Raw genomic sequence first — 17,403 nt, forward strand, 5'->3', positions numbered from 1 at the left:
TTGTAGCAGGAATATTCTTTGAATTCAACTTCTAAAATATAATTCTGGTTGATGTACTAGACAAAAACACATGTGTTTCTTTCCAACAGCATAATGATGTAATTAAGTAATCAAGAGAGGTTATGTGTAGCATTTTTAATTAGAATGGACTATGCAAAATGTGCGTCCTTCCCCCTTTCAGTTTAGCCATCTTTTGTGTAGCATGCTAAAAAAATATTGAATTACTTTCTGCACTGTTCAACTTCTCTTCAAGTATCCTCATGGAAACATTTCTAGAAACAAGTTTAATTTTATGGATGCCTTATATAGTAAGTATGGAATAAACATGGAATAACCCTATATACCAGTAACAGGTAGGGGCTGACTGGCTGGAAAGCTGTTTTGCATCATATGACCCAGTGGTCCTTTTCTGTGGAAATGTGACCCTGCTGCTCATCCCCATGGAAAAGGTATCCAGCTGCTAACTGGGCTGTATTAGCAACTGCAGTCAGAGGCAAAGGAGAGCAAATCACCCCCTCCATTTGGAACTTGTGAGGTTGCTGCAGGAGCACTGTCCTGTTTACGCTCCCCGGTGTAAGAAAGAGCAGAGAAAGGACACCAACATGGTCAAGAGGCAAAGCAATAAACAAAGAAAGGCAGAGCTGTATGCACTAGTTCGACCTGAAGAAGGCAAGAATAAGGGGAGAGCTTGGGGTTCTCTGCAGCTACCTAACAGAGGCTCCAGAAAAATAAGGCCAAATTATTCACAGATTGTCAACATCAAGAAGGAACAGAAGTATCTACACACACTATGACACTCTGGGACGTTTTTTAATTTGAATAAATTTCAACAACTTCATAAACTTAGCTTATGAATGTACCTGAAATTCCTTTTTTACTCCAACAGGCTAAAGAAGAAATGCAACATTTGTGTTGTGTTTTTGGGTTTTCTTTCTCAAATTTATAATAAAAGGAATCACAAACATAAGCCAGGAACCCTTGTAATGACCAAGGAGGAAAGGAGGATAACTCTGCAGCATACTTGGTCAAGATCTAATATTTTCATACTCAGAAGGAAATATGTGAACAAGAACTTAAATACACATAACAGTTTTTTGACAGAAGCCTGCTCTAATGACAAAAACTGAGTTCAAGATCTAAACAAAAACCAAACCAAACTCCTAGTTCTGACTGTTAACTATTCTATAACTGCAGCTTCCATTTAAAATTAAAACAGTAAGGTTTCTTCATCTTGGTAGAGGAACAGTAGATATACTAGTATTTCTCTTGCATTTATAGCAAAGAAACAAGCTAACACATTCCTGTAAAATATCTCATCCATGAAACAGCTATTCCGAGAGGAAAGGTCAAAGGACAGTATTTTCCAAGGCTCCTAAATGTTAACCTGTGCAATAAAAGTACATAATGAGTCAGAAACAAAGACCCAGTAAGCTATCAGTCATCTACATTTTGACACTTTTTTTTTGTACTACAATCAGTACTCAAGTGCATTTCAAAAGGAAAAGGCAGTTTTTGTGACATATGTGCACGGCAATTAGTACAAAAAGCAAAGAATCCCACTTTGAGTTGACTCATGTAGAACACCGGTCAAATGTCTTTCTGACACTGACCATTATAAATGCAGCTATATAAATCAACTTTTAAAGTATACCAATAAAGATGTATTATTTCTTCACTTTTAATCCTATCCTGCTACTTTGCAGATCTCTTAATATTAGTTTTGAAACATGACAAAATAACAAGATACTATTTCCAAGTAATAACACTAGCTGATGTTATTTTAAAGTACATACCTGAATTGCTGAATTCATGAAACATGTATTCCCCAAGTTACTCAGGCCACACAGGCCTGGCTGCTCACTGTGTCTTCCTGGCTCTGAATAATCATAATTCTTATAAGCCGTATATGATGGGAGACAATAATTTGAATTTTTCACACTGTAAGAGAACAAGACATCTTTCACAATGTATACATGTACTCTATAGTACTTTAAAGCATACAAGTACTTTATAAACATAAATGATTAAAAATTTTAAACTAACTTTTGCAAACAAGTAAAGATTTAAAACACTTAACTTCTGTAACATCAATAATGTCAATTTAGAATTCTCCTGTGCAAACAACCAAAATCAAATGCACTGCAGTAACTGCGATTATTACATCCCTACCCCTTTTTTATAGGAGCAGCTTCACAGCTTACTCTATTCTTCATTGCTCCATCGTATTTAAAACACTCAGACTTTAGACACCACCAGCAGCAATCAATCATTTATGTTCCTTTTGCATCCTGCTACTGCAAGAGTGAGGTCGGTGGGAATGGGAATGCAGAGTTACAGGTGAAAGCTGAGATTTCCAAGGCCACTGTGGCATAGCTGCCTCACTGCATCAGACAGTCTATTTATAGCTTCCCTGCTAGGACAGCACAATCCAGCATGCAAATGCAGAAAAGCCTTGAGAGGTAAAGGAATGCGCAAAATGCCTTGCAACAACTTCAGTATAAATCTGTGCTGCATCTGGTTGGAGAAACTGCACAAGACTGAAATAGGTAAAATGATGATATTTGAAACAACTTCTTTCCAGATGAAATACAAAAATATCAAATATCAACTAACCCTCAAAACAGTAAAGTGAGCATATCTGGGAACAGTAGAAAGGCAAAGAAATATTCTAAGAGGATGTTTTGTAATATGTTAGAAAAAACTAAGCAACAACAACCACTTTAACCATTTCAGGCACTGATCATAATGAAATCTGTGTGACAGCAGCTTTGGCTAAAGTTCAGGAGTATTTCTGCAGCTACTAAGCACCACTCACATTAAAAGCAACATAAACAAAAATCTGAAAGTCAGCTGCTAAGAATGATAAGGAAAAATATGCAGTGCAAAGAATCAATCTTGACAAATAACTGAGATTTGTAATTGCAAAAGTCAGAAGATGCATGTGTCCAATGGTTACACTCCAGCCATTACTCCTGAACACTTTCATGCTCTTTTACTGAATTTCAACTATCTCCTCAATGCACAATTACTCACTTTTCATAAATAACTGTTGTTTTTTAAATCAAGTTACCAAAAATTTCAAACAGAAGGGGACGAAAATTTCTCCTTCTTCCCACGGTCTTAGAAATTTGTGTTGTTTATAGCTCCACTGTCCATAAAGCTACTGTTATCAAACTTTTACACCTCCTCATTTCTTTTAATAGCTGACTTTCCCATTAGTCCTTCCCTTTTCTATACATATGCATTTTCTCTGCTCCTGTTTGCCCCCAAACTAGCTAAGAGGTATTGTGTTCACTGGTCATTCTCAATTAAAAAAACCCTATGAATTTAGTGTTCACCCGCATATGAGAGATCCCTAGGAAAAATTACCTTCAATCTCCCTTTGCAGTTGCAGCCCAGTTACTGCAGTGAACAGTGAACTCCAATTCCCTTAAGCTGGCAAGCCTTAGTTCCCCCAGGAATCAAAACCACAAGCATGCCACTGGTGTTAATGCAACCCCCAGAATATAACCAACCCAACAGTGCACAGCAGTAACAGAAATGCACATGTACAGGGTACACAACAAGCTTTTATTTTCAGTCTTGCTTCCTTCCTACTGGTGTCCTTACCTGGCTTACAGAAAACACTTTTCACTTGCATTACAAAGAAAGAAATATCTTTGAAATTCAGGAGATGTAGAGGTAATGAACAAATTGAATTTAATTCTTCTGGGGATTTTAATTTTTATTTCCTTCTCTGCAGCTTTCCCCCCCTCACAAATTGCCAACTTTGGAAGGACACTAGGAAGTAAAGGAAATGCAACTGGTATTTTGTGGCTGTAGCTTATTCATGTGAAAGATATTCTCAAATTAGCTGAGTACCATGATAATTTAGTTCAAGATAATTGCAGTGCAGATAGATGCAGTGTGCATTTGCTCTAAGGGACAAACTGTCAGTTTACTTCTCAAAAGGGAAAGACATTTATGAGCTCTTTCATCTTCTACACTGGCCCACAGAAATATATTCGAGGGGGTTTAGAGATTAAGGTTACCACTCATCCTGTGAGTCAGGTCTATTAATACATTTTTCTTTCATGGTTCTATCGTATTTTACCAAAACATATCCTACAAAACACTGCCTACTGTTTGCAAGATACTAGGAGATGTCTCTTTACAGTTCTATCAGTATGCAAACTGTTTTGTTGTGGAAAAATTATTTTTTATATACATTACACTGTTGCTTTGCTTTTCATGATTTTGAACTGGATAAAAAAGAAATTATTATTGACAGTCAACAGTAAGTACCTAACAATGGAAAGCAAGGAAAGATGCAAGGTAAATCTACATTAATTCAATTAAAACAGAAATATCCTAAAAAAAGGAACTTGCAATAACTGCATGTACCCAAGCCTACAGCTGCTTTTCCTGCAAAACTTTCCTACCTTTAATGAAGGAACAATGCAGGGAAAAGCAGAGAGGTAGTATTAGGATAAGCCAGTCAAGTAAGACCAGTAACAGAAAGAAAACACTAATAGTTCTTAGAAAAAATTGCTTCACAAAATTAAGGCAAGATTTGAAAACATAAAACCATTTTCAGACCCTTGAACGGAGTTTCTGAAATAGCAAAAACAGTAAAAGGAGGCTTCCAAATCAGATTTTATTATCTGTAAATCTATAAATCTTGAACTGCATGTGCTAGATCTGAAATGACTTGTTTGTACCATCTGTATGTGCCTTTAAATCACAAAGCAGCTTTCAAATGGTGATGATGAACCCAGAGCACTCACTGTACAGTTAGAGTTTGGTGAAGCATGTATTTTGAACAGAGAAGACTGGAAAAGCATCACTAGTTTTGGAAAAGACATAACTTGACAGTGGAATGCCATGTACCAACATGTACCAACAAGTACATACATAAAGGAATTTGAGTTGCAAGAATGAGCCGAGAAAATTAAAAGTTTGGAAGACTTACAGTGTGCTGTAATATTTCAACCATTTTAATACACTGCCTCTATCTATCTATCTATCTATCTATCTATCTATCTATCTATCTATCTATCTATCTATCTGCCTCTTTAAGAAACCTATTATCAGGTTTTATCAGACTTCAGAAATACCTGAAGCAGCAGGAGAGGCCCATGCCACTTCATAAAGGATTACTATCTTTATTTTTGTTCATTATCATTATCTGGAGAGCAAAAGATAACATTATACTCTATTTAAATTGCCTTTGTTATAATATTTGGTTGTGTGTCAGGTGCAACATGAAGAAACTGTTTCTAGAGGTAATGTAACGTAGTTAATACTTCTACTACTTAGAATAAGCATATTGAAATATACCAAGCATAAGAACAAAGCTGCCAGCTACCTGACTTGACAGGCAGATACTACTACATGATGCAAACAAGTCATTTTAGGAGCCTAAAGCAATGGTTACAAATGAAGGAAGGAGAACAACTTTTCACTTAATTCCCCAGGCAAAATCCCTGATCAGGTGCTTTAAATCCCCATCCCATATAATTTAAAAACCAGCATATGTAGTATGAAATGTATTGCTTTATTAACAGCAATAAACAGAAATTCTAATATGACCTAAAAGATGCATGTCTCTCCCTGCTCTTCTGAATCCACTAACACTTACTATGCTAATCCTCCTATGTCATTCTTTCAACAAGATCACCTGTAAAGGCAAAAGAATGCCAACGATCAATTATTTGGAATCCTCCATTCCATCAAATGCAAACTCACATTTACAGAAATGAAGGTTTCAGACTGGATAAAATTTGCACAAGCTATTTCTGATATCTAATGTATGACTACGTCAACACAAAATTAAGTATCTACCAATTTGAGGCTTACTCTTACACAGAACACCTCCTAGATTAGAAAAACATTACAGAAATGTGAACCATACAAAGAAATCTGATTCTTTCAGATTTTTAAAAATTTCTACTCTATAGGTGAGCTCTAGTAATTGCAAAAGCAGGTTTACAATAACTAGTATATATGACCATTAATACACACAACCTGTTGTTTGATTTTCCTGCCTTATAAATTACATGTGTCAACTAAAAGTATCTTCAAAACAAATGCTGATATTTCCTTTAGAGTCACAGCATCTCATGCTCTTAAGGAGATGCCAACAGATCCTAAAAAGCCACAAATGTATAACTTCACTAATGTACTAAGGACAATGTGGAACATGAGAGGCAATAAGGCAGGAGCATAAGCCTGGAAATCCAGACAAAGCTGACATTAAATGGTTAAGTAAGAAAATAATAAAGACAGCATTAATTAATGAAAAATAAGTATTTTCTTAGACAAGGAAATATTTGCAAGAAGAGTGGAACATCCTTAACGCACAATTATATAAGAGAATTAAAGAGAGATATATCTTTCCATTTAGTATTTGAAGCCAAAAATTCTTCATGCTAAAGTATGTACTTTAAGGTACAAAGTATATTAATGGATATGACTTCATCACTGAACATAGACTCTGAGATAAGTGCTGCTAAAGATTCATCTGCATTACATCTTGTATTAAATTATAAATTCATGATTTATAAAATATTTTAAAGTCATCAAAATTGGATTATTGCGCTGTAAGGAAAACTGTATACTTCTGCACTGAGTAGCTGTCTTACATAACATCCAGATGTACTGAGTTTTGATATACAAGAGAAAAATGACTGGTATTTCATAATCTTACACAGTACACGTACCTATTAACTGATTTACAAATGTTTAAGTTATAGTTAAATCACTTAGAAGGTTCAATTCCTTATGAAACCTGAAATTTATATGACTTCCTTTTAAACATGTATTTCTGTTGAAAATCATAAATTCTAAAATAACAACAAACATACCTCCAAACCCCAGAATTTTTCTTCAAGTTCTAAAAGCTCACATTTTGGCTCCAAAATAGACCACGAAATAAAATTAAAAACAGGTAAATCATGTGAACAAACTATCTTTAAAAGCTGCAAGACCTGGCAATAGGTGCCTCCTAGAAATAGCTACATCATTAGCAAGAAGCTAACATTAAAAAAAAAAACCAAACAAAAAAACCACAAGAAAAAAAGAAAGCCATGATGGCTTAATTTAAAATCACAACTCCCTGAAAAAAGGTCACTGTTAAGCATTTGGTTTGGCAATACCACTGCACATCTTCAAATGTGATCACAAAATGCATGTTTGTTAACATAAAAATCTGAAATAAAAATTAACTAAAAATCTGAATGAATTTGAAGAATAAAGCTCTTCAACTTCCCCCAGCTTGCATAAAGATGAGTGCTGTCTGGTTTCAGGCATTTGAAAGATGCTCCATTATCTGTTCAAGTAAGAGAATTCCGTGTTTTTCTATACTCACTAACTTTTTTACAGTTGTGCACAATAACAACTACAAAATTACACAAAAATTTGGACAATGCAGTATGAAAGCTCTTCTTTCAGAGTTTTATCACATTATTTATTTAAAAAACCTTCTAATTCAGAATATAAAGGAGAAAGCATGTAAAAGTGAGCAATCTCTTACTAAGCCTTTGTTCACTATAATATACAAGCACACAGCCTGATGTCTCTCAAGTCTTCTAGGACTAAGAAACAAAAGTTAAGCTGTTGGCTACATTACAGCTAACACAATTCAGCTGTCATGATTTGAAATCTAAGTGTGATGTCACATGCTGCTCTAATACCTTAGGAGCAATAAACAATGGAAAATATGATCACTGTAAAGGTAAGTACTTTCTACTCTCCTTGTTGTCCATTAAAATTCATACAGGATAATAGCAACAATGTATTTTTAGAATGGTAAACTTTAAATTAAGTCTATACCTTTCCTTATAGACAACCAAAAAGTCTTTTTAGTGTCTTCCCTGCTGAAGAGTTACAAACATCTCTAATGTTGTTTCTTTTCTTGGTGTCAGCATTACCTACCTACTATTAAACAATAAACAGTAACAATTCACAAGCCAAATAGTGCAAATCAATTCAAAATCCTTAAGCTAAGAGTTATAAAACATTGAACTTTGTTTATATCACACTGTGGTGATTAATTAAATAATGTTTTAAGGTATATTGCTTACTTTCTGTTGTTCATGTTGTTATAATTATTTGATAGAGATGGAGAGATCTTTGGTAAAGTTGAAAAATTGGATGCACCTGGGGACCTTTAAAAATATGAAAATGATAAATTAGACAAAAATGCTGAGATATTAAAAACTATGAAAGAAAGATAACAAATGAACAAGGCAGATAAACAAGCATGGAAAAGAAATACGTTTCTAAAGTGGGCAAAGCACTAAAAATACACAGGACATGCAGCCCTCAGAATCTGTCTTTCAAAACTTGAAATGCTTCATAGTACTTAAACTTTCAGAAATTGTTGAAGAAACAAAGCTATTAAAAACCAAAAGAAAGTACAGGCCACTGCGCTAAAAAAATTGTTTTCAGCTTATAGAATGACTGTAGATATTTTGATGTTCTAAAACTGAAAGTGTAAAATTTATAATGTGGGAATTTTATTAGTTTTTCATTTCAGACTAAATGGGTGTTGAGATGAGATAAAAAATATTAAGATAAATACTTCAAGGTTAATTTAACAGCAGCATGGAACCATTTAGTTAAAACTGCCTCAGTAATATTGTTAGAAAATTTCAGGATATTATGCACAATACTAAATTTTTTAAAACCTTTTTTGCCAAAGTAGAAGCATTATCACTTATCCCCATGATTTAGACTACTTTAAAATAAAGGATACTGATAATTTACATCATAAAGACCTCTGAATATAACAAATAAATACAGTATTTTCAACTATCTTGCAGTGTATTTTTCTCAAGCAAATCTTACAGGTGTGCATCTCCATACTCAAAGGAGTTCATGTTACTTCCTGTTTGTGTGGGCTCTGTGTAACTCCAACTGAATTGAAGTTCTGACTGCCATTGAAAAGCTCTGAAATACACATCACTGTATTAAGAGAACTTCTGCATGCTCAGGACTTTTTAAGCACTTTTCAAGAACTAAACTCTGTAAGAAAATAAACATTTTTACACTGGGAATTTTCTAAGTATATTTTCACATTTATTTACAACTTTCTATCAATAAACCTTTTCCAAAAGAAAAGTTGCTGTGGAAGGGGAACCTCAATCCACTTTACGTACATAAATTTGATGCCAGAGCTAGCAAGAGTTGCTGCCCAGAGCCTGAAAATGGTTTGGAGGTCAGGAGTAATGAAGCTGAAGTACAGCCCAAAAGAATCCCAGACACTGCAGCCAGCACCTCAGCTTTGTTGAGGGCCCCACTTAAAAGCCTCCATGCAAGCACACAAGCATGGGCAAAACACAAGAGGAGCTGGAGATGTGCATATGCCTGTGAGGGGTATGATCCTACTGCTATCACAGGCAAATAAATGGTGGGATGGCTACTATGCCTGGAGTGTTGGAATGAAAGGCTCTTTAGGAAGAACAGGTGGGGAACCTCTTGGGAGCTCCTCTTAGCAATCTATGATCCCTAAGGATTAAATGGAGGACAGAGACAGACAAGATTATAGTGGTCTGCTATGGGCCATCCAACCAGGAAGACCAAGGACATGATTGGTGACAGCCAACATACTGTCAACTAAGGGCAAATCAAACAAATTTGGTGGCCTTCTAAAACAGGGTTAAAGACATGGATGAGGGAAGACTGACATCATCAGTCTGGACTTCTGCAAAGCATTAGACACTGTGTCTAAGCTGGAGAGGCATGAATTTGACAGATGGATCACTTGACAGATAAGGGATGGTTGCACTCAAGGAGTTGCGGTCAATGACTCCGTGTCCAAGCGGAAACCAGTGGTGCTCCTCAGGGATCAGTACTGGGACCAGTGCTGCTTAGCAGTGACATGGACAGAGGGATTAGTGCACGCACACCAACTTTGCTGTTAACACCAAGCTGTATTGTGTGGTTGACACGCTGGAGGGAATGGATGCCATCCAGACGGACCTGGCTTGAGAGACGTGCTGATGCAAACTTCATGAGTTCAACAACAAAAAAGCAAGGTCCAGCACTTGGGTCAGGGCAATCCCAACCGCAAGTACAGGCTGCACAAAGAATGAATTGAGAGCAGCCCTGAATAGAAACAACTGGGGATGCTGGTGGATGAGAAGCACAGCGTAACCCAGCAATCCATTCACAGCACAGAAAGACAAATATATCCTGGGCTGCACCAAAAGCAGTGGGGCCAGCAGGGTGAGGGAGGTGATTCTTCCTCTCTGCTTTGCTCTTGTGACATCCCCCTGGAGTGCAGTGCTCATCTCTGAGGCATAAGCAATAAGGACATGAACTTGTTGAAGTGAGTCCAGGGCAGAGCTACAAGACGATCGGAGGCCTGAAGCACTTCTCTCCTATGAGGACAGATTGAGAGAGTTGGGGCTGTTCAGCCTGGGTAAGATAAAGTTCTGGGGAAACTTTAGAGTAGACTTCTAGTTCCTGAAGTGGGCTATGAAAGCTGGAGAGGAACTTTTTACAAGGGCATGTGGTCATTGGACTAAGGGGGAATGACTTCAGACTGAAAGAAGAGTAGGTTTAGGTTAGGTATTAGGAAGAAATTTTTCTCTGTGAGGATGGTAAGGCATCAGAACAGGCTATGCAGAGAAACTGGATGGCCCATCCCCATAAGTGTTTGAGGTCAGGTTAAACAGGGCTCTGAGCAACTCAGTCCAGTTGAAGGTGCCCCTGTCCCTTCTATGTATCACCACATGAAGAACACTAGTTCATTTTTCAAGTATTCTGATCAACGTTAACAAAGCTTTCCTGTAATTTCTTTCATCAGTCTAAACCCTTCTCTTTGACTACTGTCTTCAGAGAAGTAAAATACAGACTGTCCACAAAAGATACTTAACTGAAGTCAGTTTAACCCCATTTAAATCCAGAGCAATAGCTAAATTATGACATTCATATATGTATTTATTTTATTAGAAGTTTTTTGATTTTAATAATTTTGAACTGAAATTGAACTTCTCAAAAGAAATTTGAAGCTTTTATTTAATTTAAACCAAATTCAAATGCAATACAGTTTTAAATTTTAAAACTCAACGTGTAATTGCTATATATAAAAGCTAAAATAAACCCGAGTAAGCCAATTAAGGTCTACTAAATTAGTAAATGGCTTGCTTCTCAAATACAGGAGAAGACTAAACCTAATTCTCAACATAGCTACAACAGCATCAGAAACTAACAGGTAATTCTGAAAAGTAACTTTTTAATGCTGTAACAACCAACCTCCACAAAATTATTTAATTTAGCATTTTAACAGCAAAAGACAGGTTAATAAAACCCACTTTACTGTAGTGTGCCAAAATAAATGGTAACTCACGTTAGATACTCACTTTCCCACATACTTAATTAATACAATGGTTAAACTGCACTAGAATTCCCCTAGTGACCAACAGCAAGGAGACAAATACAGACATAAGCAAAAACAACTGCAGCTAGAACAGTCTTTTTTCCTCTAGGGGTATCCAGACTGGCTGGATCAGGACAAGGAAAGGCAGATAAGACTTTTTTGGACAACTAGAAGAAAGAGTCTAACATTCACAGGCCCTAGTCCTTACAGGGGACCTGCTGGTAGGACAACAGAGCAGGGCACAAAAAATGCAGGAAGGTTCTGGGACGCAGTGACAACTATCTGATGCAGGCAACTGAGGAGCCAACAAGGAGAGCTTCTCAGCTGCATTTGATACTTAAAACCAAGGAGGAAGAACTAGTTGGGAATGTGAAGGCTGGGGCCTTGGCCCAAATGACCTTAAGATGGTGAAATCTGAGATTCTGAGGGACAGCATGGCAGAAAACAGGAACACATCCCTGGATTACTGCTGAGCAGACTTTAGCCTTTATAGGGATCTGCTTGGAAAAGTGCCATTGGATACAACCCTGGAGAGAAGAGGGGGCCCCAAGAGAACAGGCTGGTATTCACAGAATCATTCAGGTTGGAAAAGACTTTTAAGACCATTAAGTCCTCTACGCTCAATAATGGTCCATCCAGAGAAGTAAAAAAATCAAGCAAAGGCAGCAGGAAGCCTGAATGTACAAGTAAGGAGCTTCTGATCTAAGTCGGATGTGAACAGAAAGTGCCTGAGTGAAAACAACGGTAGGTATCTTGCTTAATGAGCCTGATGGTAATCTCTTTATAGAAGAGATTCATACTATATTGGCAGATGAAGGGGAAGCAATGGGTGTGGTTTATATCAACTTCCTCAAGTCTTTTGACAGTGTCACCTGCAACATCCTCATAGACAAGCGGATGAAACATGGGTTACGGAAGTGTACACTGAGATGGACTGAAAACCATTCAATCCTACCCCTGGAGGGGCAGGTGACAAAATGGAAAGCAGCTTGGAAGGAAACCACCTGGGGTCCCTGCTGGACAAAAAGCTGGACACGAGCCAGCAGTGTGCCCTTGGGCCAAACCACCTTGGCCCAATGTGCTACACTGGGAAAAACATTGCCAGCAGGTCAAGGGAGGTGATCCTTCTCCTCCACTCACAACTGGCCACACACACCTGGAGTGAGTGCTGGGTTCACTTCTGGGCTCCCTAGTACCAGGGACGTCCTGGAGTAAGACTCATGAGACACCACAAAGATGCAGCATTTGACCTGTGTCAAGAAGCTGAGAGAGCTGGGATCATTCAGCCTGGAGAAGAGAAGGCTCCAGAACAATCTTATCACTTGTATAAAATACCCAATGGGAGGGAATGAAGAAGATGGAGTAAGAACTTCTCATGGTGCCCATCAAAAAGACAAAAGTCTATGGGCATAAAACAAAATAAAAAAAAAATCCATCTGAACAGGGAATATTCCTGGATATGGTCTAAGCAATCTGTTACAGCTTCTCAGGCTTTGAGTAGGAGAACTAGGTGAGACTATCTCAAGAGATCTTTCCATTACCAAGGACTCTTTTCCTTGAAGCTGTAGCTATGATTGGGCTAGCATACAATTTTAAAGCAAGCTTTAGTTAGACTGTTCTCTTCTTACAAATCCTCACTAATTCAGCTAATTACACTTCTTTGGGGAATTTGCAATAAAAAGGTTGATATTTTAACATAAATCAATCAAAAAAAAATTAGTGTTTGGGACATGCATTTGCTAAGAATCTTTCAATCCTCCATTAATTTGTATTAATGAACATGCTTGTTAAACTAACTTGAAAATGTCTGTTGAACATCACCTATGTTTGGTGTTTACCTACAGGAGCTTGACACATGGTTATCTCAAGGATTATTTATCAGCAAATGGCAGTCCAGCTCTTGGCTGACAAACAAGCTGACAGCTCTTGCTTATACAACTTAAGATGTCAGAGTAAGTCCCCAGTTAGCTCTATACACCACAATTCTTTCTTCCAGAAAAGTCAGTAGAAAGGCACATCTGTCTGAGTAGCAAGTGCTCAGGGAAAAAAAAACCAGGCACACTTTTTCCTTCAAAGATTCATGGATATATTTTTCCTAAAAAAACTTGGATAAATGGGCATTATATTATTTTAAAAAGGACTGCTAAACATATTTTATCCATTTGTTCCCTCCTCTTAACAAACATTATGGGGTCCAACCCGAGAAAAGGCCTTTAATGCTTTTCCAAGATAAAAAGGTGTACAGTTTGAACCAGAAAAAAATCTGAAAGAATTTGTAAGAAAATGTTCATTATTACAAGGAGAATAAGAATTAAGCTATGAATGCGTACAGTCTCACCTTTCTGTACTGTCAAAAAACGCCCCAACCAATCAATAACTTTAAACAATTTTTTACACACGAAAATTATTTTAAAGATAACAGCAGGCCATCTGTTAATTATGCTATCTAGCCAGCTATTTGATTAGGATGACTTATTCTAAAGTGATATCTAAATAAAGGAAATATCAGAAAGAAATCCATTACTTTTAATACACACACAGAGATATAGATTGATAGGTAATTAAAAATTCTTAGTTTTTTACCATATAGAAAACATTTTTAAAGAATAGGATGGCTGAGTAGATTTAAAACTTGTTTTTAAGTTTTCTAAAATACTCAGCTACAATTTTTTAAAATTAGAAGGAAATAACCTATTAGTTTATAGTTTCTTTGTACGCTTCCCTAACTTGCTTTTCTATTTCCATATAAACAGGCAACAACTTCTTAACAGCAAACTAACAGAGACCCTGTCCTGTCTATTCAGTTGGTAACGAATGGAATATCAAAACTTGAGTTCCTTGCTTCTCCGCAAGTCTTATAATCACAGACTGGCTGAAAGGTTTTAAGTGATGTATAGTTTTTCCTCAACCTAAGTAACTTGATTTTGTAGTATAGTTCCTTAAGTAACTTGAACTACATTTTTTAAAATTTACATTTATCTTTTAGTTTAAAACACCATCTTGACAATAATAAACCATGCAAACAGAATTAGTTGTTTTTTTCTGCCAATGGAATAATTTCCCATTTAAGGACACAGATTAAATTTAAAAAAAAAAAGTCTGCACAGAGATCTCAAATCTTCATTAAATACTGCCATCAGCAGCAACTAAGCTACAAAAACAACTGGATCTGTATTTTCGTGTACGTTTGTTGTGTGTATGACACTGAGGAGACAGCTACTTACAGATACATTAATATAACAAAATTTTCTGCAGAAATTATTATTACTGCTAAGTAATACCTCATTTGGAAGCAGGTGACATTTAAGACATTGAAGAAGAAAGTTTCACAGAAGTCAACCTCCCAGAGCAGAAATCATCCCAGCAGTTGATACAAACAACCTCTCGGAAAGCAAAAAATCCAGCTATTCCTAAACCTGACTGACCCTGCAAACAGTTTAAGAATGTGTACACATTCAGATACTTTCAGACAAAAAATTTCCTAAGACTCAGAACTATTTAAAGCAGCATTAAAATACAACATGATAGCAAGTATCATTAAATCTTGCAGGGTTTTTCCAGTGGATGTTGCAATTACTTCCAAAATTAAGTAAATTCAGAAGTTAGAAGAACAGTATACATAAAACAAATGCAAACACTGACAAGCTTGAAACACAGAGCAGAAATTAAGGTGCACAGAATGGTCTTTGCTCCTACATGAAAAGGATCTCAAACTTAAAATCACTCCTTTCTAATTTCAGAAAGAATTATGATGATTTTTTTTTTTTTTGTACAATTCATTATACTCCTCAGAAAACAGAATTCACACTTTCAAAAATGTTCCTTCCTGTACCGAACTGAGGGGTCCCAATCTGGCCACTTTCAAAGTAAATATGTTGTTTTCTTGCAGAAGAAAAGATGCTCTTTAAAAAAACCTTTAACATATTTCTCATGAAAAACTGACAGCATTCAACACCTTTGGTAGGAATACAGAAAAACTGCAAAAAGAAGCAATACAAAAATTGCTGTTACACTTCTGTGAAAAAAAGACAGGGAAAATGTGCAGAACATCTTTTCATCTTAATTGTTTCTCACTTTCTCCGTTGTCACAATATAGATTCTGTCATTCTGAAAGACCTCAAGAGCCTGGAAAAATGAGCAAATGGGAACCTCATGAAGTCCAGTCAAGGGAAATGCAAAGGCCTGCACCTGGGGAAGAACAATGCCAGGAACAAATACACCAGGAAGAGGTGAGTATGCGAGCAGGTGACAAAATGGAAAGCAGCTTGGAAGGAAACCACCTGGGGTCCCTGCTGGACAAAAAGCTGGACATGGAGCCAGCAGTGTGCCCTTGGACCAACCACCCTGGCCCACTGCACTACACTGGGAAAAGCATTGCTAGCAGGTCAAGGGAGGTGATCCTTCTCCTCCACTCACAACTGGCCACACACTCCCAGAGTGCTGGACTTCCCAGCACCAGAGGGACAGAGGTATCCTGGACCAAGTCCAGTGAGACACCACACAGGTGATCAAGGATTGCAGCATCTGACCTCTGTGGAAAGGCTGAAAGCTGGGACCATTCAGCCTGGAGAAGAGAAGGTTCCGGAACAGTTTTATCAACATGTATAAATAACCAGAGGGAAGGAATGAAGAAGATGAAGACTCTTCTCAGTCATGTCCACTGAAAGAAGAGGCCATAGGTATAAAACTGAAGTACAGGAAATTCTTTGTAAATATAAGGAAATTGTTTCAAAATAGGAGTTATCAAAAAGTGGAATAGGTTTTCCAAGAAGGCTGTAGAGCCTCCATCCCTGGACATGCTCAAAACCTATCTGGACACAGTCCCAAGCAATCTCTTCTAGGTGCTCTGTCTTTAAGCAAGTGGGTTGGACCAGAGATTCTGAGGAGATGCCTTCCAACTTCAACTATTCTGTGAATCTGTAGAAAAGCTTAGCTCATGTTCTGAAATGATCCTGCCTTTTCAAGCTTTATCATCCTTCATGCTTTCCAATATCCTATATTTTGACATTTCTAAATATGGCCTTTTATACCTTGAAAGCAGAATTTGTTTACAATTTCAAATTACTCTTCAAAAAGAAGCACTACAAAGAGGTAATTTCAGCAGTAAGGCAGTGTGTGACCAGTAATAGGGCTGTATCAAGGTATGCGGATTATACTATTTTTGTTGACAAACTAATACTCCTAATGGACCTCACACGGAAAACTCTAAAGCAAGTGTTTAGTATGTCAATCCCTTTAAATATTTATTATACAGTTCATGAAGTTTTAAACAGATGTAAAAACCTGTCGTATTACTGTCTGTTGATAGCTGCTATTTAAATTCACTAAATTTTGCAAACTTTCCATTATTATTGTGTATTTGAATATCAAATTCCCAACTTTCTGATAGCTGCCAGATCTCAAAACCACACCCCAAACTCACAGTACAACTATTCATCCTCATTTGCTGGCTTACTTACAGCCTCTGCTGACACCAGCATTCTGAATTAGCATTTTATTTGTCCTCAGATCAAACATTTTTCAGGAGATAGTCTTTAATTTATATACTGCTCCTAAATGCTTTCCATAAAATGGAAAAGAAAAAGCAGATATCATCACCAGAATATCTTCCAACCAAAATTTCCAAAAGAATCCATGACAGTGAGCTATGTGAGTTCTTTTAACCTTTGAAAGATGCGTCTAAAATTTGGCTAAGAATTTAAATTTCTACTAGATGCTTTTTGAGGTCAGAGATTAAACTTCAAGTACTTAGCATCCCAGTCTTCCTCCACTGCTCCACATTCTCAATGCCTTGTGTTAACAACATTTTGCTAAGCAAGATTATACTGCTCATACTGATCTTAAATTGAACTCAGACTTCATTAAATAACTTAATGGAAACTAGTGTTTCAAATGTATGTGCTTGAGATAAAACACCAAAGATAAAGAAACACTGTCCTTCAAATGATAAGCAATGATACTATAAAAATACTTTAGAACAACAGTGACACTTAACTACATGCATATGTCATCTCAAAAGGAATAAAGAAAAATTAAAA

At 36.8% G+C, this 17,403-nt stretch overlaps 1 protein-coding gene across 3 annotated transcripts in view; it reads right to left on the reverse strand.

Moving 5' to 3' along the window:
* USP15 (ubiquitin specific peptidase 15) overlaps window positions 1-17,403 on the reverse strand; it is a 60,025-nt gene that overhangs the window by 18,374 nt on the left and 24,248 nt on the right. For 2 of the 3 annotated variants that reach the window (XM_086884589.1, XM_023931416.2), the window contains 2 exons: window positions 8,064-8,147; window positions 1,794-1,938 (listed from right to left, as the gene is read on the reverse strand). In XM_086884589.1, the coding sequence (XP_086740715.1) occupies window positions 1,794-1,938; window positions 8,064-8,147 (229 nt within the window). The remainder of the gene's footprint in view (window positions 1-1,793; window positions 1,939-8,063; window positions 8,148-17,403) is intronic. The other variant, XM_086884590.1, reaches the window with a different exon arrangement.

The sequence above is a fragment of the Cyanistes caeruleus genome, chromosome 4 (genome assembly GCF_971803275.1).
Source record: "Cyanistes caeruleus chromosome 4, bCyaCae1.hap1.1, whole genome shotgun sequence".
NCBI lineage: Eukaryota > Metazoa > Chordata > Aves > Passeriformes > Paridae > Cyanistes > Cyanistes caeruleus.